At 37.8% G+C, this 25,232-nt stretch overlaps 1 protein-coding gene across 6 annotated transcripts in view; it reads right to left on the bottom strand.

Moving 5' to 3' along the window:
• Positions 1-25,232, bottom strand: part of LOC105480182 (golgin A4) — a 120,434-nt gene that overhangs the window by 55,953 nt on the left and 39,249 nt on the right. For all 6 annotated transcript variants that reach the window (XM_011738719.3, XM_011738720.3, XM_011738721.3 and 3 more), the window contains 7 exons: positions 24,142-24,189; positions 20,913-20,969; positions 14,750-14,848; positions 13,612-13,744; positions 10,796-10,983; positions 10,440-10,523; positions 7,303-7,450 (listed from right to left, as the gene is read on the bottom strand). In XM_011738719.3, the coding sequence (XP_011737021.2) occupies positions 7,303-7,450; positions 10,440-10,523; positions 10,796-10,983; positions 13,612-13,744; positions 14,750-14,848; positions 20,913-20,969; positions 24,142-24,189 (757 nt within the window). The remainder of the gene's footprint in view (positions 1-7,302; positions 7,451-10,439; positions 10,524-10,795; positions 10,984-13,611; positions 13,745-14,749; positions 14,849-20,912; positions 20,970-24,141; positions 24,190-25,232) is intronic.

Genomic DNA, 25,232 nt, shown 5'->3' with positions numbered 1-25,232 from the left:
CAGCCTCCAGAATAGCTGGGATTACAGGCGTATGCCACCATGCCTGGCTAATTTTTGTATTTTTAGTAGAGACAGCGTTCACCATGTTGGCCAGGCTGGTCTCAAACTCCTGACCTCAGGTAATCCGCCTGCCTCGGCCTCCCAAAGTGCTGGGATTACAGGCATGAGCCACCATGCCCGGCCTATAATTAGTATTATTATTTTTGAAACAGAGTCTCGTTCTGTCACCCAGGCTGGAGTGTAGTGGCGTGATCTTGGCTCACTGCAACCCCCACCTCCTGGGGTTCAAGCGATTCTCCTGCCTCAGCTTCCTGAGTAGCTGGGACTACAGGCACACGCCACCATATCCAGCTAATTTTTGTATTTTTAGTAGAGATGGGGTTTTGCCATGTTGGCCAGGCTGTTCTCAAACCCTTGGCACTCAAGTGATCCACCTGCCTTGGCCTCCCAAAGTACTGGGATTACAGGCATGAGCCACTGCACCCAGTCTATAACTGTTATTTTAAAAACGAATTAAACAAATATTGTTAAAATTTTTACTTTTAGCCAGGCGCGGTGCCTCATGCCTGTGATCCCAGCACTTTAGGAGGCCGAGGCGTGCAGATCACGAGGCCAGGAGTTCGAAACCATCCTGGCTAACACAGTGAAACCTCTCTCTACTAAAAATACAAAAAAATTACCTGGGCATGGTGGTACATGCCTTTAGTCCCAGCTACTCCGCAGGCTGAGGCAGGAGAATTGCTTGAACCCGGGAGGCGGAGGTTGCAGTGAGCTGAGATCACATCACTGCACTCCAGCCTCGGCGACAGAGTGAGACTCTGTCTCCATAAAAAAAAAAAAAAAAAAATTTTTTTACTTTTAATTATTAATACAGTAAATGTCAATACATATAACCCAAATAAATAAAGCTCTTTGGAATCCCCAATAAATTTTAAGAGTGTTAAGAGGTCCCTGAGATCAAAAAGTTTGCAAGCTACTAGTCTAGAGCTTACATAAATGAAAATAAACTACTACCACCCAGTGGCATAAATTAGATAGTGCAATGCTTATCTATAAATTAGGGCCTTTGCAGAGATTTAATAAATATTACATTTGCAAGGGAAATCTAAATTTTAAGCCATACTACAAAATATGTAATGAGATTCATTCTATAAACTGACTATGCTTTGACCTTCAAAAAATTTACCAATTTATCCAAATTTTCTTTTTCGGTTTTTTTTTTTTTTTTTTTTTTGAGACAGTTTCGTTCTTGTCGCCCAGGCTGGAGTGCAACGGTGGGATCTCGGCTCACGTGCAACCTCTTCCTCCCAGGTTCAAGTGATTCTCCTGCCTCAGCCTCCAGAGTAAGCTGGGATTACAGGTACATGCCACCACACCCGGCTAATTTTTATATTTTTAGTAGAGACGGGGTTCACCATGTTGGCCAGGCTGGTGAACTCCTGACCTCCTGGCCTCAGCGTCCCAAAGTGCAGGGATTTCAGGCGTAAGCCACCACGCCCAGCCCCAGATTTTCATGTACATTTTACATACATATTTATCTATCAAATACCTTGAAAACATCAGGCAAATGTTGAAAAATATTAGGCTAAAGCTAAGTACATTGATTAAATTAGAAATATAATCTTGCACCAAAGAAATGTGTTTTTAAATTATTGATAGTTTCAAGTAATAGTGACATTGTTGGAGACATAAATAATTGCATTTTAAAAGCCATTTAAAATAAATTTTTCCAGCAGCTATTCATTTAGTGCCAAAATACGTACATATTACTTATCTAACATGGCATACTTAAAATCTACTTTAATTCATACTTTTTTTTTTTGCCTGAGAAACATGGAATTTTCTTTGTAAAGCTTATTCTAAGTACCCATGATAAGAAAAAAAAATAGCCCTTACCCCAGTCCTGTTCATACAAGGCTTGGGAAAGGCACCATGATTCACTTATTGGCATGTGTGGATGCACAAAAATAAGATGTTTTGTGAGACTTAAGACTCCAAGAAAACTTTGTTACATAAATTATCAGCAACTAACAAAGCGGTTAAATACATATGTGATTTTGGTTTGTTATATAAAAATGCATAAATCTTACACACATAAATACATAAAACTATGTTAAAGGATCCTTCAAACATCAAATAAATATGTTCTAATGAATTGCTTTTGGCATATCAGACCTCTACTATAAAAATGAATATATGAATAAAAAAACATATTTCCTGCACAAACACAACATGACAATAAAAAAGCAAAGAATGTTATGAGTTAGTCCAAGTCTTTAAATCCACTAATCATATAAAACACATAACTTCAGCAAAGACGAGGTACATGAAAAGGAAATGGGGTTTACAAAAGTTACTATACTCTAGAAACTTTCCTAATCTAAGCAAAATATTTCATTCATTTTGCATAATTGTAGGAAAAAACATTTTAACAGGGGGGAGGATTAACGTTATAGCCCGGGTTAATTTTTTTTTAATGGCTATATATATTTAAATCACTTAAAAGTGGCTAACGAAAAAGACTAAAAGTCTGTGGTTAAGAATTTATCCGGAGATAAAATTCAAAGATCTAATAAGCTATATGTCAAAATTGTCACAATAGTATTTGTAACAAAACTATAAAATAATCTAGATGATAAACAGTAAGGATATGATAACCAAGTAAATAATGTACATGCACTTTGACACAGCCATTAAAACATGTTAGTACTTCAGCAACACGTAAAAGTGTCAATAACAATGCTAAATGGGGGAGAAGAACATACAAAATTGAATGTACAGTATTATTACAATAATATAAAAATAAAAATTAGAGAAAACACTACATGGAAATTTACTAAAACAACAGTGATGTCATTTTCTCTATTTTCCAATTTTTTGGTAATATACTGCATTAATAATTAGCTACCCCTATCTCCTATCCTGATACACACACACATGCACACACACACATGCACACACACACACCCAGAACAGCCAAGAACTAGTGTGAACTTTAGTAGCATTAACATTCTACACTGGTGCTACACTGAGGATATAATTTCCTGGAGAGTTAAAATACAGCATCAGGCACTTAAGCTAAATCACCAAACTTTTCCAAGTTTAAAATCTGGTTAATAGAAGATGTGACCATCTGTTCGTAAGTAACAACAAGAAAGAAACACTATCAACAATTGTAGAAGCGCTTATAACCAATAAACTTATTTTCTGTTTCCTTTATACACTAAAATACATATCTTTAACAAAACAAAAATGCTATGCTATCATACTTCAAAAAATATGCCTAACATTTCCACTAAAGAGGAGACTATTTAAGAACTGCAGGTTGATACACCATCCTGAAATCAGTATACCACCGTATTCACAGTCTCAGTATTTTATAATAGAATTATTCTTTTTATGCCAGCATGCAAAAACAGAAAAAGAAAATAAAGAATCATTCTGTTTAAAATCAAAGACATTCAGATTTCCTCTGTCCTCCAACATATGAAAGGCACCACAATACATCTAGAAAAAAATATGAGGAGCAGCTTAAGAGATTGTTTCCCAAGAAAAGTAGTGGGGAACGTTCTTGAGCTGATTTTGACATCCAGAATAAGTGAGCCAAAGGAATCAGTGATTTGTTTACTAATATCCACATCAAGAATTACTAGCAGTATCAGAATTAAATTTCTTCACAGTTGAAAATGCACTTGGAGAGTTTATTTTCTAGATAACAGTTTTATGTAGCTATATCTACTTCTAAAATCCTAACAGTAAGCTGTAATGATATTAATGTTTCCTTCACATGACCAGTTCTTATGTGTTTAACCTTTGAATTTTAAATCTAACAAAGAAAACAAATATTTAATAGAGCAACTGAATTTTCCAATAGCCAGACTATTTATAGAAATCCTACTTCCTTTACACTGAATTTTTTTTTTTTTATTATACTTTAAGTTCTAGGGTACATGTGCACAATGTGCAGGTTTGTTACATATGTATACTTGTGCCATGTTGGTGTGCTGCACCCATCAACTCGTCAGCACCCATCAACTCGTCATTTACATCAGGTATAACTCCCAATGCACTGACCTTTTCTTATGCTTAGTGCTTAATTGGAAGTTTTCTTTCAATTGGCATACACACTTTACATTTGAACTAAGAACCACTTCCTACTTGAACAGTTCTGTTTAGACTCAATTAAGACTATTAAATGAAATACAGTTTGTGTGCCTAAAAGTAGCTTTCATTATAGATGTAAAAGGCATTATCTTCAATGTAGAGCCAGTTTGTTACAACTTTGTATCATAGCCCTCATTTATTATGACTACAAATATAATTTTTACGAAATCTATAAAAGCACTTACAACTTTGTTATCTAAAGACTTTCCAAAATAAATATATCCATTAATAATTTAAATCTGGCAGGGCACAGTAGCTCACGCCTGTCATCCCAGCACTTTGAAAGGCCAAGGAGGGTAGATTACCTGAGGTTGGGAGTTCGAGACCAGCCTGGCCAACATAGTGAAACCCCGTCTCTGCTAAAAGTACAAAAATTAGCCAGCAGTGGTGGCACACATCTGTAATCCCGGCTACTCAGGAGAGTGAGGCACGAGAATCACTTGAACCCAGGAGGTGGAGATTGCAGTGAGTCAAAATTGTGCCCAAAAAAAAGTAATAATAATAGTAATTTAAATCTTAATTCTTTTAGTATTTATTAATTTTTTATTTTTGACAGTATTAATAGAAAAAAATTTAAACCTTTAGGCTATCAAATATTTATAAAAATATGGTTTATGAAAATCACACTTAAAGACAAAATATATATGTTTTGGAGAAGCAAGCAAGGGAAGGAAAGCTGTACAACTAAAGGTTTAACTGGAACATATACACGGAAAATTTTATCCTGCATGTGAACGAACTATATATTTTGTCTACCTTTTAACCATTTACCCTTTCAACCTGATATTTATTCATCAGTTTCTATCTCCTCATTAAGTACACCCAATTTCAAAAGAAATTTAATCCCCTTACCAACATTTTCTCTTTACTGGCTACAATAGTCAACAAAAAGCAGTTCTAAAAATGGAAAGGCTTGATATGAGAAGCTGAGGCTATGCATTAGATTTTCTGTTCACTGAAAGCAAAGCTGTTGAACCAATGTCTTACAACACTCAAACTGGTTCTAGAAAGTATTCAAAGATTATATTCTGAAAGATGCCATCTACTCTCTCTAAACGGAAGTTTTCTCAGGTTTGATGAGAACAAATTCATTAAATTCCCCAGTCACTTTATCCATAAAATAACTGCAAGAAGATGGGGAGATATTTATGAAATAGTCAACTATTTCTCTGTGTAGAGACCCAGTCCCCTTCTTAACACCTTAAAATCTGGTTTGTAAAATCATTTCTCAAAACTGCATCCTCCAAATCATATCCTTACCAAATTCAAAGACCTTTTCAAAGTCTTCATCTTACCTTCTCCACTTCTTGAAACACATCTTATATTCCCCCAAAAACCTAACTATCCACAATTTCTATGACTTCATGAGGTAACTTTTTTTTTTTCTCATTTATGTCTCATTGCCAAACTCAAGACCTCTATATGGTTAAGAGCACAGACCTGAGTCACAATGCCTGGATTAAATCTTGAGTATATACTTACCCTCTGTGCATAAATGTGGGTAAATTACTTAACTTCTACATTCTTAGGTTTGCTTATTTGTAAAATGAAGATAACAGTATTATTTCACACACTTGTGAGGATGCAACACAAGTAAATACAAGCAAAGCCCTTAAAGCAGAGCATTACAAAGTAAGTAATGGCTAGCAGCAGTATTAACAATAGTAGCAGCAGTAGTAGTAGCAGCAACAAGTGCTAAATAAGTGTCAGTAGAAGCAGCTGCTGCTGTTACTACCACGACTATTACTACTACTGTAAAACTTAACCTTTTGTAGAAATCAGCCTCTCCTAGAGATTTAACCACAGGTTTCAATCCTAGGCTGACGACTCCTGAAAGATGTTCCAGTTTCTTATTTCCAAATTCCTGCAACTCAATTCCATTTGAAAAGTTCATGACTGGCTCAAATTCAATGTATCTAAACAAACCCATCATTTCACTCCAATTCTCAACTTCCCCATTTAGATTTCCTATTCTAATTCCACACTACTATTCATTAAGTGTCCTAACCTTAAAACTTTGGAGTCGACTTAGAGTCCTTACTTTTCTTCTGCCTCCCTGAGTTGATTAGATACCAAATTCTACAGATTCTTTCTTCTCCTTCCCAGAACCACCATCCTAGCAAGGTGACCAAAGCTCATAGTCCCTCAAATCTGGATTTCTGTCTTTGCTTCTAAGTTTGACTTCCTATTTCATTTATTTTCTATGTAAAACCCTAGCTCCCATCACACTATGCCTTCCTATTACTGGCTTCCTGTTACTTTGTATATCAAAGTCTAAACTCAGCTACCTACCTTTTAAGATTTCAATAGTCAGTTCCTTTACAATCCAATTGCATTTCCCACTTCAGCAAGAATGGTTTTCAGCTGATTCACACACCTACTATGATCACTGTGCCTGTTCATGGCATTGTAGCATCTGAAATGTGTGCTGCCCACACCTCTCTTGTTAGGCCCATTCTATTCATTATTTGAGGTCCAATTCAAAATTCACATCTTCCCTGATATGAAGGCACAGTTCATCCTGCCCTCCCCCTTTCAAACATCCCTCCTTTCCTAGCTTTAGTCAGTTTTGTACCTTGTTGAATACTATGCTGGGTTCTATACTTTATAGCCCAGCATTTATTGTGTCAAAACATGCTATTAACACTAAAGTGCTCATTATTCTCTTTAAAAGCAGACTATAACTTATACTTTTTGTTTACCCTAAAGCAACTATAAGGTAACAATTATTTAATAAATACCATGCTGTACCTTACTGGGAAGTTCTAAAATTTTAAATGTGGATTTTGATACTCTGTCAGCAAACATTTTCTGTACGGGGCCAGATGGTAAATATTTTAGGTTTTGTAGATCACATCTGATCTCTGTCATATATTTTTCTTTTCTTCAACTATTTAAAAATTTAAAAATCATCCTTAGCCTAAGGGCCGTACATAAACAGGCAGTGGGCTGGATCTGGCCCACAGGCCACAGTTTGCCAACCTCTGCCTCCCCTAATAAGCAGATGGGTGTCTTATTAGGAGCCTCTACAGTTAAGAATTTTTATCAATATTTAACTCATTTTTTAAAAAATACTGGTCAAGCACTTTAAATAACTTTAGAGTTCCAACATAAAACAAGTAACCCTCAAGTTCTTACCAGCTCTTTCGGACTTTTCTTTCTGTTCCCGTAATTCCTCTCCCTGGGTAGTCATCTGTTTGATGCGACTACGGAGTTGAGCAATTTCTTCTTCTTTCATTTCCAGGGTTTCATGCATCTGGCGTTTTGTCTCTGCGATTACCATTCCCTGAATAGAAGTGAAGACTCTAAAACATTTGCATAACAAAACTGCATCAACAGCACAGATAAAACTTAATTTAAAAGGCAGAAAAAGGCCGAGCATGGTGCCTCATGTCTGTAATCCCAGCACTTTGGGAGGCCAAGCAGGGTGGATGGCCTGAGGTCAGGAGTTCGATACCAGCCTGGCCAACATGGCGAAACCCTGTCTCTACTAAAAATACAAAAATTAGCCAGGCGTGGTGGCACATGCCTGTAATTCCAGCTACTCAGAAGGCTGAGGCAGGAGAATTGCTTGAACCCAGGGGGTGGAGGCTGAAGAGCTGAGATCATGCCATTGCACTCCAGCCTGGGTGACAGAGCGAGACTCCATCTCAAAAAAATTAAAAATTAAAAAATTAAAAATAAAAGGCAGAAAAAAATATTTCTTGCTAAGTACAGCGTAACAATTATTTCAGTACTTCACAAACTGAGATCTGTTTTCTGCTCTAATCCTATTACCTAGCATAACAGGGTATTTTTTACATTAAAAAATTTTAATAGTTTAACCCTTAATGCATTAAACCATTACTACTTAAAATATTTAATTTATAACCTTTCTACAAATGTGCTATCTGTCTTTGTAAACAGTTTATAATGAACAAAATATAGTCTTCTGAACTTGGCTTGATGCTACAATAAACTACAAGTATTGATCTGTGCTATAACATGGGGATAACCCCAGAGACTGAGAATGGAAGGTGCCTGCTGCCACACTGGATAAAGCAAAATCCCAGGGCACATCTACGTGGTTTTTCTCTTTCTTCCTGTGACTGTCTCTGGTACCACCACTACTCCTTACTTTGCTCAGTAAGGCATCCCCATTCCTCCAACTTGCTAGTTACTTCTGTTCCCTCTTTCTGGATAATCTACACTAGAAATGGAGCTCAGCAGCGGAAAAAGATAACCAAATTGTATGAAGTAAAAAAGTCATTTAGGACTAACAAAAAATGAGGTGGTTCACTTGTCTGTTGAAAAAATGTTCAGACTTTGTGACAACTATTTCATGGTCTTAAGATTAGCACCCTCTCCACAGGGTTTGCCAACCCTTACTTTAGAGTATGACTCTTCCAGATGGCTAATATTAATGGAGAGATAGAAAGATAACAACCAGGTAAGTAAGACACTGTTATATGAAATCTCAAAACAAAATCATGGGACTTCAGTTTCTTCAAAAACCAAAATATAGTGGAAAGAGAAGGAGAGAAAATAATCGAACCTCTAAATTAAAAGAAATCTTGAGAGTCATACCAACCAATTGCAATGAAAAAACTTTATAAGGACCCTGATTCATAAAAGAGCAAAAAATATATGAGAGACTAGAGAAAATCTGAAACTGACTAGATAGCAGGTCATATTAAAAAATTATTAAATTTTTAGATGTGATCATGATAATGTGGTTGTATTATTGTAAAACTAACATCTTTTATTTTAAAGATATACTAAAATACTTTTGGAAAAAAAATGATAAAATTTCTTGGATTTGCTCTAAAACAATCCTGGGATGAGTACGACAATGAGAGTTGAGAAGGTACAGATGAAACAAGATTAGTCATGAGATGTTAACTGTTGAAGATGGGTGGTGGGTTCACAGAAATTCATTTTAGCAGCTTTTCTTTTGTAAATGTTTTAAGTTCTTAGTAATAAAAAAAAAAAAAAAAATTTAAATAGGCCCTCAAGAAGTTTATAATCTAGCAAAGCAATATTATCAAAAGGATGAAAAAGACTGCCAATACATTTTAACAGCAGGACAGTTCTGACATGTTCTTAATTACATGACCACTTAAAATACTGTAGTGATAACCCGGCATATTAAAGAAACTGGTGGATGGTATGGAACAAACTGGGAGCTGCTTAGAAAAAGGACCCAAGAACTTGGGATTGAAAGACTTAGGTCAAAACTGTTAACCCATGAATTTTCTGGCTGTCTTTGCTGCATAGCTATAGCTGCTGCTCCAACTCCAAACTACCAAAGGTAAGACTCATTCCTAGCCGGGCGCGGTTGTGGGCGCCTGTAGTCCCAGCTACTCGGGAGGCTGAGGCAGGAGAATGGCGTGAACCCGGGAGGCGGAGCTTGCAGTGAGCCGAGATCGCGCCACTGCACTCCAGCCTGGGCTGGGCAACAGAGCGAGACTCCGTCTCAAAAAAAAAAAAAAAAAAAAAGACTCATTCCTTCCTCAATCCTCCAATCTCACCTACACATTCTAAGATTTATTTGTAGAAATTGTTATTTATGCTAATATATACATTATCACTTACTTACTTTTTGTTTTTTTAAGAGACAGGGTCTCACCCTGTCACCCAGGCTGCAGTACAGTAGTGTGATCATAGCTCACTGCAGCCTCTTACTCCTGGGTTCAAGCAATCCTCCTGCCTCAGCCTCCCGAGTAGCTGGGACCACAGGCATATACCAACATACCCAACTAATTTGTTACTTTTTGTAGAGAGGGGTCTTGCTTTACTGCCCAGGTTGATCTTGAACTTCTGGTTTCAAGCAATCCTCCTGCCTCAGTCTCCCAAAGTACTGAGATTAAAGGGATGAGACACTGTGCCCAGCCCCTTATTTATTTTTTAGGCAACTTATCTGAGAGATTAATCTGTTTCCATATTATTTGAAAGAACATACTGATATTATTCACATTTAGAATGCCTTAACTATAAATAATTTAACTTTTCTCTGTAAAGTAGTTATGCACTATAAATATAAACTTACTTTGCAACAGTTATTCTAGTCTACAAATCAAAATGCTGACTGGGATCAACAAATCAGAGAATCAGTTTCACACAATACAAAACTAATGCTAGTAGTTACATAAATCTAGGAATTAAAAAGATTTTTCATGGAAAAAGCTGCAATAATTTTGGAAAACAGAAACAAGCATGAATGTTTCCAACTGTTTCCAAAAGTAAATGTTGGGACCTCTTGACAAATTTTAGTATCATAGGTTTTGTTGTTTTACCTTATCTTGTTCAAGCTGTTCAATTAAGTTCTTTGCATCACGTAACTGAGTGATAAGTTTAGTCTTCTCAGCCATATGAAGGTCCTAAAAAAAATTTTGAAATTCATTTCCATCTCTAATAAAGCTTCTTCTCATTTGAGAACTCTAAACATTTATCAAATTTATATACATGTTACAGTGTAGAAGGAGAAAAGTACACAGGAAGTCTCAAGGTATAGTAAGTGTTATGCAGGCCAGGGCAAATAAGAATGTCCTTTCCATCCACTCTCCTTTCCCGGAGGTACAAGCCATGCTGTGGAGCCTGTGGATCTAACTTTACAGGATTAAATTAGAACAAAACTCATCTGCTCTTTTACCTTTATCTTTTCTAGTTCTTGAAGTCTTTCATCCAGTTGTTCTTGCAGAGCTTCTTTTTCACTAGTTAATAGTGTACATTGTTCCTTATGTGACTGAATTGTTTCCTTACAACGCTTAAGTAGGTTCTCTTGACGCTTAACTCTTTGCTGGAGTGTTTCCAGTGTTTTAGCAGAAGTTCCATCTTCCACTAACAATAAAGCAGCATAAGGAGGGGCCATCAGTAAGGAATATGAAACCACCTTTGGAAAATTAAGACTGAGACAGTGAAAGAGATCTAACCTAACTGACTCCATCTTGGTTCTAACCTTTAAGCTGTCATCGTTCGTTCCTGGGTGTAGGCCGAACTAACTTTGGGAGAACTTATAGTTTAAAACAAAGACAATAAAAGCCATTTCCCAAACAAACCTCCTTCTTGCCTGGGGACTAGACTGCCTTTGTAGGACTAACAAATTAGCCAAAAGATTAGAAATTATCGTTTAGGAGTCATGCAGCTGAAGGCCACAAGATTCTGACCACCACTAAACGGCTCCTAATATCACTGCTTGAGATATTTTGCAGACCCTGCACTTGATGGATCAGCTGGCAACACCCAGATCGATAAATTGGCTCATCTGATCTTGTGGCTCTCACCCAGGAAGTGACTCAGCATAAGAAGACGGCTTTGACTACCTATGATATCATCTCTGACCTGACCAATCAGCACTCCTGGCTCACTGGCTTCCCCACATCCACTAAATTGTCCTTAAAAACTCGGATCCGCAAATGCTTGGCGAGACTAATTTGAGTAAAATAAAACTCCGGTCACGTGCAGTCGGCTCTGTGTGAATTACTCTTTCTCTACTGCAATTCCCCTGTCTTGATAAATCAGCTCTGTCTAGGCAGTGGGCAAGGTGAACCCATTGGGCAGTTACAAATATAAGGGTGCTCCAGTAACAGTCTGTTAGTACACAGGAGTGTATTCCTTTTTTTTTTTTTTTTTGAGACGGAGCCTTGCTCTGCCACCCAGGCTGGAGTGCGGTGGCGTGATCTCGGCTCACTGCAACCTCCATCTCCCTGGTTCAAGCAATTCCCCTGCCTCAGCCTCCCAAGTAGCTGGGATTACAGGTGCATGCCACCACGACCGGCTAATTTTTTTTATTTTTAGTAGAGATGGGGTTTCACCATGTGGGCCAGACTAGTCTCGAACTCCTGACCTCAGGCAATCCGCCTGCCTCAGCCTTCCAAAGTGCTGGGATTACAGCCGAGAGCCACCATGCCCAGCCAGGAGTGTATTCTTACACCAACGTTCTGCTATACTCTTAGTCAGAGGAAGAAGGGACAACCCTAGTCAGCTAATAAACTGGCACCCTTCCAAAACTCTACTTAGTATTAGTTGTTTAATCTTTATCTGAAGAAGCTTAGTAGTGAATTCACCTCTTTGTGGTTCAACCCCATTCAGAATGGCACAGTAGTTAACTAACATTAACTGAATCCACCCTCCTTAAAATGACAGTTTGATAATCATCTTTTGTTATTCAAAATTATGTGTCTTAGCTCACCTCCCAAAAGGATTAATAAAGTACAGTGTTCTTTCCAACCACATTCTAATATCTTTCTGAGAGAAGTTCTGGTAAGTGCAGCTTTCTCCATCACTTTACATTTATGAGTCTGAAGTTTCCACATATTTGGGGAATTTCGGGAACGACCCCCCGCCCCATCACCCCACCACAGGCTGGCTGCTCAGACAGTTAACTGCTCAACTACTTACTCCAAGTTTAGCCTAAGTCCCTTTGAAAGAAAAAGCTAGGAAATAAAAGATGGGAATTTTATTGCGTATATACCTCCAAGCTTCAAAGCAAAGAAGGCTATAACTGAATTTTAAGACAAAATATAGCTATTTCTTCTTTTTCCAGTTAAAAAGCAATTAATAGGAAATACGACAAATACAAATATCTAAGAATATAGAAATATTTAAGCAATATTATTTAAAAACGAAAATATCCAAACAATTACACATAGCACATTTATTAGCATGTAAGCAGAACTGACCTGTTCATATGACCTCTAGCTACTGCTATTAATAAAACAGTGTAGCATAATAAATGAATTTCAGTTACAATGAAAATGTGGTGTTACTCACAGACTATGACATTTTTGCATATTAAAACAATTATTTTGGTTGGGCACAGTGACTTGCGCCTGTAATCCCAATATTTTGGGAGGCGGAGGCAGGCAGATTACTTGAGATTAGGAGTTTGAGACCAGCCTGGCCAACATGGTGAAAGCCCGTCTCTACTGAAAATACAAAAATTAGCCAGGCGTGGTGGTGCACACTTGTAATCTCAGCTACTCAGGAGGATGACGCAGGAGAATCACTTGAACCCAGGAGACAGAGGTTGCAGTGAGCCGAGATCATGCCACTGCACTCCAGCCTAGGCAACAGAGTGAGACACCACCTCAAATAAACAAACAAACAAACAAAAAACACTTATTTTCTCCTAAATAACAAAGAACCAAAAAAAAACAAAACAAAAAACAAACCCTTGCATCTTCCTGAAACTATTAGGACCACGGACATTTCTACCTCAGCCCACATCTATCAGTTCACATCCTGGAATCTCTCAAAATCCTCCTCTAGGTTTTCTTGGGGTTTCGTTTTCATTTTTTTTTCTTGTGGAGAAGGGTTTTCTCTATGTTGCCCAGGCTGGTCTCAAACTCCTGAACTCAAGAGATCCTCCCACACTAGCCTCCCAAAGTGTTGGGAATACAGGTGTGAGCCAAGGAGCCCGGCCCTCCTCTAGTTTTTAAATTAACCTTTTGACAAAATGAAGCTTACCTACTGGCTCTACATCACTCTCTGGATTCTCTTCTTTAGTCAAGAATTCAGCCTGTGGTTCCAGCTGAGGAAGTGGTTTCAGTACATCAACATTCATCGGGCCATTTCGTAATCGTTGTTTCAGCAGAGAAACCTAATATAAATGTGCTTCATTAGAAAAAAGCCAAAAAAAAAACTATGGGAGTAGTACAATTGTCCCTTGGTATCTGTGGGGGATTGGTTCCAGGATTCCCTGTCAATACCAAAATTTGCAGGAGCTCAAGTCCATTATATAAAATGGTGTAGTATTTGCATACAGCCTACACACATCCTCCAGTATACTTTAAATCATCCCTAGATTACATAAACTACCTAAATAATGAAAATGCTACGCAAATAGTTGTTATACTATATATATTTTAGAAAATAATGACAAGAAAAAAAGTCTACATGTTCACTACACATGGCTTTTTCCCCCTAAATATTTCTATCCAGTTGGTTGAATCCACACATACAAAACACATCAATGTAGATGGCTTATTGTACTTTCTTTAAAACAGAGAGAGGATGGATTAAATGATACTCTTCTTACTAAAGTGGGGGAAAATAAAACAAGTTTACTCCCAATACAGTCGGTTTTTGTATTTGCTATTATTATTATGCAGTTAGTCAAAAGATACAATAAATAAAAAAATATCCTTAACATTAACTGAGGAGCTAGGAGTGGTGGCTCATGCCTATAATCCCAACACTTTGTGCAGCCAAGGCGGAAGGATCACTTGAGCCCAGGAGTTTGAGACCAGCCTGGGCAACAGAGTGAGACCCCATCTCTACAAAAAATTTTAAAAATTAGCTGGGCACAGTGGCATATGCCTGTAGTCCCAGCTACTCTGGAGGCAGAGGTTGGAGGATTGCTTGAGTCCAGGAATTTGAGATTGCAGTAAGCTATGATCATGCCACTGCACTGTAGCCGAGGTAAAAGAGCAAGACCCTGTCTCAAAAAAAAAAAATTAAAAATAAAAAAATTGAGGAAAGCAAAAAGTTTTAAAAATAGGTCTTAAAAAAGAAAAAACTTTTGGAACCTTGCAGATATCCAAATCAAACCACCTCTATTTTTCCTTATCCAAAAAATTCCATACTTTTTCTTTTATTCTTTTACCTGAGTTTGGAGAACACTGATATATTGATCTTTCTCCTCTAAAGATGCATCAAACTCCTCTTGGAGATGTTTCTTTGCCTGCTGGTCCATTTGGAGCTCCTAAAACAAAACGATTTACAGGCAATTTTCAGTATAAAACAAAAAATATAAACTTAAAGTTTTCAAAATTTAAAAACATGTTGAATACAGATTTACATTTCCCTTAAGGCATCAGCGACAATAATTAGAGAATAATCAGCATGTAAAACATTAACATTATTTAAAACATTTGCATCAACAAATAATTTTGTTCCTTAAAGAATGTGAAGATCCAAGAAGAAAAATGTACACTTTCTGGAGCTGTAATGATGGCTGCATTGATAATAATGTGGAGAAAATAAATAATCACTTAAAATAGGCCAGGTGCGGTGGCTCATACCTGTAATCCCACACTTTGGGAGGCCGAGGAGGGTGGATCACTTGAGGTCAGGAGTTCGAGACCAGCCTGGCCAACATGGTGAAACCCCATCTCTACTAAATATGCAAAAATGAGCTGGGTGTGGTGGCAGGCATCTGTGGTCCCAGCTACTCGGGAAGCTGAGGCAGGAGAATCACTTGGGGGCAGAGGTTGCAGTGAATTGAGGCTTGCCACTGCACTCCAGCCTGGGTGACAGAATAAGGCTCGGTCTCCCAAAAAAAAAAAAAAATTACTGAAGATAAAAGTAAAACTTTGAGACTCTTACTACTTGTGTTATATTATATGCATTTGATCTGAAACCAAATTATTATATGCCAAACAGCCAGTAGAGTCTTCCTCCTCCAATATATGAAAGTATCTGATAGTCGAAACCAAATGCTTTCTCATCTGTAAAATGAAATTTCTAGTCCCTGCAATTAGTTAAAATGCTGCTTTCTTTAGGTCATTAACAAGCCTTCCTAACCAAATCCACTTATTTTTATCTCTCTGCAATACCAGCCACCAGTAATTACCCTTTCATTTTAGGTATAGTCACATACCACGTAACAACATTCTGGAAAATGACAGACCACATATACGACGGTGCTTTCATAATATTATAATAACGTATTTTTACTGTGCTTTTTCTATGTTTAGATAGACTTGGATATACAAATACCATTATGTTACAACTGTCTACAGAATTCAGTACAGTAACATGCTGTACAGGCTTATAGCTTAGGAACAATAAACAATACAATATTGCCTAGGTATATAGTAGGTTATACCATCTAAGTTTTTGAAAGAACACTCTGTGGTATTCGCACAATGACAAAATCACCTATGGAAGCTTTTCTTGGCTATATCTGCTGACCATGGCTTTAGGGCTCTTGGCTACATTCCTGTCAATTACAGTTTCCTCTTTGTCCTTCACTGATTCCTTCCAGCCCTCTGGATTCAATCTTGTGTCTTCTATGTTTCTCCCTTAGAATGCTAGAGGTTAGCATATGGAAATATCAAACACTCCTTTATCATTCTGGGATTCCTATACTTCACTAGTTCCCTAAACTCAAAATATTCAAAGTCACATTTTACTTATCTTTGTTAATCCCTGCATATAATCAATATTTTTTATTACTTTTTCTAGAATTAGATCCTATCTTTTACCATAACTATAACCACAGTTCAGGTGTCTAAAACTTTAGATCAGGGATGTCCAATCTTTTAGCTTCCCTAGGCCACACTGGAAGAAAAAGAATTGTCTTGGGCCACACATAAAATATACCAACTATAGCTGATGAGCATTTAAAAAAAAAAAAAAAAAATCACACAAAAAAAACCTCACAATGTTTTAAGGAAGTTTACAAATTTGTGCTGGGCAGCATTCAAAGCCGTCCTGGGCTGCATGCAGGCCATGGGTTGCAGGTTGGACAAGCTTGTGATAGTTCATTTCCTTCACTAGCCTTCTAGACAGATTCCTTACCTCAAGTCCTCCTCTAATTTAATCCATCCCTCACACATTTGCTAGAAAACTTTTCCTCAAACAATATTTTCGAAGACTTATAAGCAACTCCCTCTTCTTACATTGTTTCTAACTTATTAATTCTCAAAACACTGAGAACTGCCCCAGCAAAACACTGAGGCACTATCTGGTACACTTATAAGTGTTCTCTATTCTGCCCAACACCCACATTGCCCCAACATCTCTGAGCATATTTTTTACTTTTCCTCTCACAAATGTCTCCTGACTTGACATTCCCACAGCAGTAGTCTCCAAATGCTGGTCATGTTCTAAATAAAGTTTTCAGAGATCCATAGTGAAATAAGAAACAAAAGCCAATGTGGAGAGATTTTCTTAGATCTAAATTCCTTTCATGTAAGTAGCTGCTACTTTGTCCTGGGAACATGTCCTTCCTAATTGCTTTGGTACTAAAACAACTTTTTTTTTTTTTTTTGAGATGGAGTCTCGCTGTCACCAGGCTGAAGTACAGTGGTGCGATCTAGGCTCACTCCCAAACTCCACCTCCCAAGTTCAAGTGATTCTCCTGCCTCAGCCTCCTGAGTAGCTGGGACTACAGGTGCATGCCACCACACCCAGCTAATTTTTGTTATTTTTAGTAGAGACGGGGTTTCACTATGTTGGCCAGGAAGGTCTCAATCTCTTGACCTCGTGATCCACCCACCTCAGCCTCCCAAAGTGCTGGGATTACAGACATAGGTGTGAGCCACCGTGCCCAGGAGCCACTGTGCCCGGCCACAACTTCTTTAATGAAATAATGCCAATAAAAGAATCTGGGTGAAGAAATTCCTGATGGGTGAAAGAAATTCCTGATGGGTGAAAGAAATTTCTTCTGGGTGAAGAAATTCCTGATGTCTTTATTCCGAAATACAACAGTTAGTGGCCCTATGACATCCCTTCTCCCCCACTTCTGGAAGGAACTGGAAGGTAAAATTCATTTCTTCCAAATAATTTCCTACAACCTACAACCTTCCATGCTCGGCTCTGTTACAGAGCGGTCCTAATAGCCCACCAAAACAAAAAACAAACCAAAAAACACTCCTCGATTTATACTATAGTTTTCAGATTTTGCATGTTTTCATTTCTTCATCTAGACAGAAAGTTCTCCGATACAAGGGAGCATCTTTTAATCATGTCCCCTTCTCCCTCTCCCGGCTACCTATACACTATTTTGTCAACATGTTAGCCCAGTGAGGCTTGGATCAAACTTCCAACATAATGTATTTGTGCTGTGTGAAGCCATTAAGTTGGTGGTAATTAGAAAACTAACACATGTAGGTAGATTAAAAAACAATAACAACAAATTCTTCAATCTGTGATTCTGATAAGTATTAATATTTCCTAATAGAGGAAGATAAAGTTACTGCATAAAATTATGGATTTAGACAGGAAAGTTAAAATAGACCCTTTAGTTCCATATTCCCTTACCTCTGGTCTTTGCCCCCAGTATTTCACCAGCTCCTAAAAAATTTAGGTAGAGTTGCAAATCTAACTGGCAGCATTCAGAGTACTCACAGAGCTCCACCCTCTTTGGAAGGTAAACACAAATGCATTTTACCACAGACAAGCATGACAAGGCATGCTTTTTAGCCAGTGAGCTCTCTCACAGTTTTTCTAAGTCCCTCAACAGCTGAAACTGAGTAGATGAGTAAGGCTGGGGCCCGCTAGCAAAGTCAATTCTTTTTCTTTCCCCATTTGATGTTGCCAAGGAATGCTGGTTCTATAATTTAAATTCGAGAATAGATAGGAGGCCTATCTTTACTAACAGCCAGCAATCACATGGGTGCTTCCTCATCTATGAATAAAGTAGATGTGTTTCCCGTTCAGCTGTATTTTCTTGAGTATAGCTCCCTCAGACGAGGGCTCCTAGTGGAGAAGGGCTGAGCATAGGAAGGAAAAAAAACAGGTATTCCGGCCGGGCGCGGTGGCTCAAGCCTGTAATCCCAGCACTTTGGGAGGCCGAGACGGGCGGATCACGAGGTCAGGAGATCGAGACCATCCTGGCTAACACGGTGAAACCCCATCTCTACTAAGAAATACAAAAAACTAGCCGGGCGAGGTGGCGGGTGCCTGTAGTCCCAGCTACTCGGGAGGCTGAGGCCGGAGAATGGCGTGAACCCGGGAGGCGAAGCTTGCAGTGAGCTGAGATCCGGCCACTGCACTCCAGCCTGGGCAAGAGAGCGAGACTCAGTCTCAAAAAAAAAAAAAAAAAAAAAAAAAAAAAAAAACAGGTATTCCTGTATTTCCAGATGTAATAACATTATAAAGAGGTATTCCTGTCTCTTTATTCAATGCATATTTAAATAATGCGAATGTTTTAAAGAGGATTTATCAGGTTTTAGGCATCAAAACCTGATGCCTAATCTCTAATGTACACTCTCTGAATTTTAAACATGCCTGCTCTCCATTACTATGTGTATCTAATCATTAACTGCATAAAACATGGGCATTTAATTTCTCACCAGAAATACAAGATACCTATCATTAACACCCTTCATTTATTCCCAAAATACAAGACAAGTAAAAAAGAAATGTTAAGCAAAAAGATATTAGCTTAACAGAAAAATCTTTTGGGTAGAAATGCCGTATTATTTGCCCCTCTAGCAAAAGCAAAGGGGCTTTTAGCTGCTAAAAGCACTTTCTCTCTATTAATATAAAGCAGGAGAAACAAAAGAGGATACCCTAGCTATCATTCTCTCACTTTCCACAACCCCTTTGTTGCATACGCCTAACCCCCATGCATACTCTTCTGAGTACTAACACATTCCCAGTCCAACTAGAAAACCAGAATCTTGGGCAGACCAGGAGTTAAGGTTTTGTTCCTTCTCTATAACTTCCAAAGTGGGTATACATTTTTCTAAGTTATTAATCCAAAAGAAGTTATACAAATTTTAATTAATAAAGGACATCTGTAATTATTTGTATTACTGATGCCAATGCTTGGTCTTGTCAGTATAACAAAAGTAAATTAGCCTGGTTTTCAAAGTCATGTTTAGAATGTTTTAAAGAATTTATTTGGGAATTGTGGTAAATTATATAATCTTTCTTTCATATCACAAAAATTCAGTGATTTGGCTACATAAAAAATATTGCAAGAGACTAGAAATCAAACATGATAGCAATAAGAATAAAACTTTAGTGATATAATACATGGAATTCCTATATGATTAATTCTGATTGTTAATTCACGTAATAGTCTGTCATTGACAATAACAACAAAGAATATTCTATGGGACAATATGGCTATATTGATGATATCATCCTAATCTATACTCCCTTGTTTTTCTTCTTTGTCTCCTCCCACAAATATACTAGCTTTTCTCAATTACTATTTATAGATTTATTAATTTACCTGACCCTTTTAAGGCTATCTATACTTTTTAAATCTGTATCTTGGACTGATAAATTACACAGTTACAATACCTAAAACATTAAACTTACTTGGATTTGTCCTAAAGCTACCTATTTCAAACTTCTCAAAATAATACTAGTTTCATTAACGAATTAACAGAAAGTAACAAAAACCCATGAAGAACATTCATAACAAAAATAGGTAACAAGACATTCTTCAACAAACAATATAAATGAGTGGAGAGAAAGCACCAATAGCAGTAAAATATGCAATTGTTGGGATCTGTATAGGAGAAAGCAGAGGGAAGCAACAAGGTATCAGATGGACCTGACAGCAGGAGAACCCCAAAAGTCAACAGGTACTCATTACAAAATAATTTGAGACAGCAAGTCAAACCAGGAGTGGTCTTGCCTACTCCGATGGCAAGTGGGTACACATGGCCCACGGGAAGACATTAAGGAATTCAAACAGTCTGCTATGAAAAATTACTCACCCCCTAAAAATTACAATAAACATAATTTATTTTATAAAAAAGACTGATGGTTAGGAAAAACAAAAAGAAGCCTGAAATACTTAACAGAAGAACCCAGTTAACCCTTGGAAGTTGACGCTGACTGTTCATGCAGACAAATGATATTCTGTTGCTAAGACCTTATTTCATTAATTTTGACAACGTATCTTAGAAAAATCATACAAATAAAAACTTTAAGAACAGACCCCCTGGTCTTGGAGGCTGGACTCGTTAGTTATTTGTATAACTAATGAGATGCATATGAAACTACCCTAGGACATACAACAGTTCTGATAAATATGAGATTTAACTACTATTTTCAAAGTACTCATCACTGAAACTTACCTCTCTTAATTCTGCAATTCTCCGAAGTGATTTATCCTGACTCTGACTTAATATACCCTTTAATTGAGAGGGAAAAAAAAACTGGTTAAACAGCTAACTGTATGACATAGTAAATACAAAGCAAGTCAAAAATAATTATTTTTAAAATATTACAACCGTTTATCCAAAAATAACCTGAAGATAGAGGACAAGATTAAAATGTTAAAGATGTGACCATATTGAAAAATCTGTTAAAACTTAGATCATGATGTTATAGAACTGTTCTGCATCCTGGCAGTGGCAGTGGTTCAAAATCTATACATTTGTTAAAATGCATGGGCATGTAAACCAAACAAAAAGTCAATTTTACTGTTTGTTCAATTTAAAAAATAAAATTTTTAAAAATTAAATCAAATTCCAACTGCAATTTATTTCACTGAAACCTATAATGTGTGGAACACATCAATTAACAGCCTGTTCTAAAGGTTTTTGTGGCTTAGAAACAAAATAATTGTCTATATTTAAAAATACAAAACCAGCCGGGCACGGGGCTCACGCCTGTAATCCCAGCACTTTGGGAGGCCAAGGCAGGTGGACCACAAGGTCAGGAGATCAAGACTATCCTGGCTAACACGGTGAAACCCCTTCTCTACCAAAAATACAAAAAAAATTAGCCAGGCATGGTGGCAGGTGCCTGTAGTCCCAGCTGCTCGGGAGGCTGAGGCAGGAGAATGGTGTGAACCTGGGCGGTGGAGCTTGCAGTGAGCCAAGATCGTGCCACTGCACTCCAGCCTGAACGAAAGAGTGAGACTCCATTAAAAAAAAAAAAAAATCCAGAAAACTTCACAAAGAACATCAGATGGCTAAATTAGTAACCATACATTAAAAAAAATCAAGAAGCTGGCCAGGCATGGTGGCTCACACCTACAATCTCAGCACTTTGGGAGGCCGAGGCAGGCAGATCACGAGGTCAGGAGTTTGAGACCAGCCTGGCCAACATAGCGAAACCCCGCCTCTACTCAAAAAAGAAAAAAAATTAGCCGGGCATGGTGGTGCGTGCCTGTAGTCCCAGCTACTCAGGAGGCTGAGGCAGGAGAATTCCTTGAACCCAGGAGGCGGAGGTTGCAGTAAGCCAAGATCGCACCACTGTACTCCAGCTTAGGCGACAAAGCGAGACTTCTCAAAAAAAAAAAAAAAAAAAATTGAGAAGCTAATAAAAGACTAATATTGAGAGATGAAATGACTCACCCTTTCCTGGGGTAGGGTAAGGAAGGTACTTTTCTCTAGTAAAGGAAATTAAACTTGGAAAGTTATGGCCTATGGAAACAAAGTAACCATATATCCCTGTACAACATAAATACAGAGGTAAAGGAATAGAGTAATCTGAAACTTCACCGGTTTGTGTGGACTAACGAGCAAAACAAGGGGATAGAGATAGGCAAATGGCTTACTTATGACCAAGGGAGTATGACTGGATTGTATTGTGGGGACTTGTAAGTGAATAAAACAAAACCAAAGTTTTTTTCCCAAAAAAACCCATGAACACAGGTTTTGTTTGTTCAGTTTCAAATATAAAATTTTAAATGCAGGAACATGCCATGCTGAGAATGATGAAAAACTGTAGTGCAGTAGTTACAAGCACATGCTCTGCAGTCTAACTGCTAGGAAAAAGATCCTGGCTCTCCTCCCTACCTCTTACAAGCTGTGCAACAATGAACGAGTCACTCTGCCTCAGTTTCTTCACAGGAAAGAGGCTAGAACTAAATATAACAAAATGTGTGGCACACAGTAGGAGCTCAATAAATGTTAGCTAGTACAAGCAGCATAGGTAAGAGTGTTGGCAATACCCACAATTTTAATTTCACTGGCTCTATTGAAAAGATATTTGCCTATTTTAAAAGGTTTCTAGGCATGCACACACGTAGAAAAGAGAGTAAAGCATTCAATTTTATCTTTTTTTTTTTTTTTTTTTTTTGAGACAGAGTCTTGCTCTGTCACCTAGGCTGGAGTGCAATGGCATGATCTCGGCTTACTGCAACCTCCGCCTCCCAGGCTCAAGCTATTCTCCTGCCTCAGCCTCCTGAGTAGCTGGGATTAAAGATGCCCATCACCACACCTGGCTAATTTTTGTATTTTTACTAGAGATGGAGTTTCACCATGTTGGCCAGGCTGGTCTCCTGACCTCAGATGATCCACCCACCTTGGCCTCCCAAAGTGCTGGGAATACAGGCATGAGCCACCACACCCAGCCAAATTTTATCTCTTAACATTATTGAAATTTGGAACTATGAAACCACAATTCTTTACTGTCACTTAGTGTCAGAATTACTTACCTACATCTAAAAATAAAAATCCATAGGCAATTCACAGAAGAAACACAAACAAGATGCCAACCAAACTTAAGAATAAGGTAACCTTTTGAGAATGAATTCATGGAATATTAACAGCACAATGGGTTAAGTCAAAATTACCTCCCACTTCAATGGGCTGCATGTTTCAGAAAACATTATCAAAGCCAGGCGCAGTGGTGCACACCTTAATACCAGCACTTTGGGTGGCAGAAGAGGGTGGATCACTTGCGGTCAGGAGTTCAAGACCAGCCTGGCCAACATGGTGAAACACCGTCTCTACTAAAAACATAAAAATTAGCCAGGTATGGTGATGGACGCCTGTAATCCCAGCTACTCGGGAGGCTGAGGCAGGAGAATCGCTTGAGCTGAGAGGCAGAGGTTGCAGTGGGCCGAGATCACACCACTGCACTCCAGCCTGGGTGACAGAGCGAGACTCCATCTCAAAGAAAAAAGAAAGAAAACATTATCAAATAAATTAAAAACTCCTTGCAATCATCTTATTTCCTATGTTCTACGGACAACTAGAACATTGAATTAACAATAAATAACTGGTGTTACCACTCTGCATGGAAGGTTAGACATGTCTTTACTACTAAAACAAGGAAGCAACCTATAGACTGAGACACTAGAAAACATGCTTGAGAGAGGCATGCTGTAAATTCTAACTTCTTAAACATTACAGAGATCTGTAACTCAAGGAAGCTCATCCTTAACAGAGGTAAAATCTCTGGGATCTCATTCACTTCCTCTTTATCAAAACCTCCAATAATGTTAAAACAAGTTTAATACTTTGTTCATATGCACAATTATTTAAAAGGAAGGGTTAGAAATACCTTACTATGTAAGATCTTTCTGATTTAAAAATTATGACTTAATAATACAGTCGACAAATGACTTACTTGTAGCTTTTTCTTCTCTCTCTGAAGCATCTGATAAGCTGTAACAAGCTAAAATATAGTCATCAACATTAGTCATTCTTAAATAAATGCAATTATTCTAAAGTCCACTAAAAAATTCTCTTTATGAAAGTCAAAAAATAAATTATAAGAGTTCTTGTAAGATAACCTAATTAGATGCATGACAGTCAAAACTAACATAGGACATACATTTCTAAAAAACAAAATGTAAATTTGACAAACATTAAATCTCCATATGACTTCATCTTAGAGATATACCTCTAAATTTTAGTACCTAATTCACAGGTGGTGATTCAAGCCAGCTTGCCTAAAGGCAGGAAGCTACTCAAACTATAGTCACAGACTAAATCAGCAATAGCATCACCTGCAAGTTTGCTTGAAACAGAAATTCTTGGGCCCCACCCCAATCTAACTGAATAAGATTTGGGAAGGGTGTGAAGAGACAGGAAACTATGTTTTAATGAGCTCACCAGGCGATTTTTCTGCTTTGGACTATAATAGATCACGCAATTGATTTCTAAAAGTTCCTTCTGGTTATAGGGTCTGTGACTATAGCTCTGCAAAAATCTAAGCAAAGAACCTCATAATCAACAGATGAAAACTGGTAATTCAAGTCCTTAAAGAGATATTTAACCATTTAACCTAAATACGGTATTTAAACATTCTAGCACACCCTGATGAAATTATGGATTAACAAATCTTTTCAGCCTATAAGTTATAAAACATTACTCATCTAGGGCCGGGTACAGTGGCTCATGCCTGTAATCCCAACGTTTTGAGAGGCCAAGGTAGAAGGATCACTTGAGCCCAAGAGTTCGAGACCAGCCTGGGCAATTTAGTGAGACCTTGTCTCTATTATAATTAAAAAAAAAAAAAGCGTTACTCATCTGAAGGCTAAGTACATGGCTCCAGTGAATTCTTTCGACCCTACTTTGGAAGTGCTAAAGAGATAAGCTGCAGATTTAAGAGGAAGCATCCCCTATTAGAGCTTTGCCATTTACCTTGGAAGGCTGTTGCGTCCCCCAAATGCCACTAGTGATATCCTGAATCAAAAGACAGGCAGCAATAGGGCC

This window comes from Macaca nemestrina, chromosome 2, assembly GCF_043159975.1.
Source record: "Macaca nemestrina isolate mMacNem1 chromosome 2, mMacNem.hap1, whole genome shotgun sequence".
Lineage (NCBI taxonomy): Eukaryota > Metazoa > Chordata > Mammalia > Primates > Cercopithecidae > Macaca > Macaca nemestrina.
The sequence above is the reverse complement of the archived record's forward strand: the minus strand, read 5'-3'. Positions and strand labels throughout refer to the sequence as shown.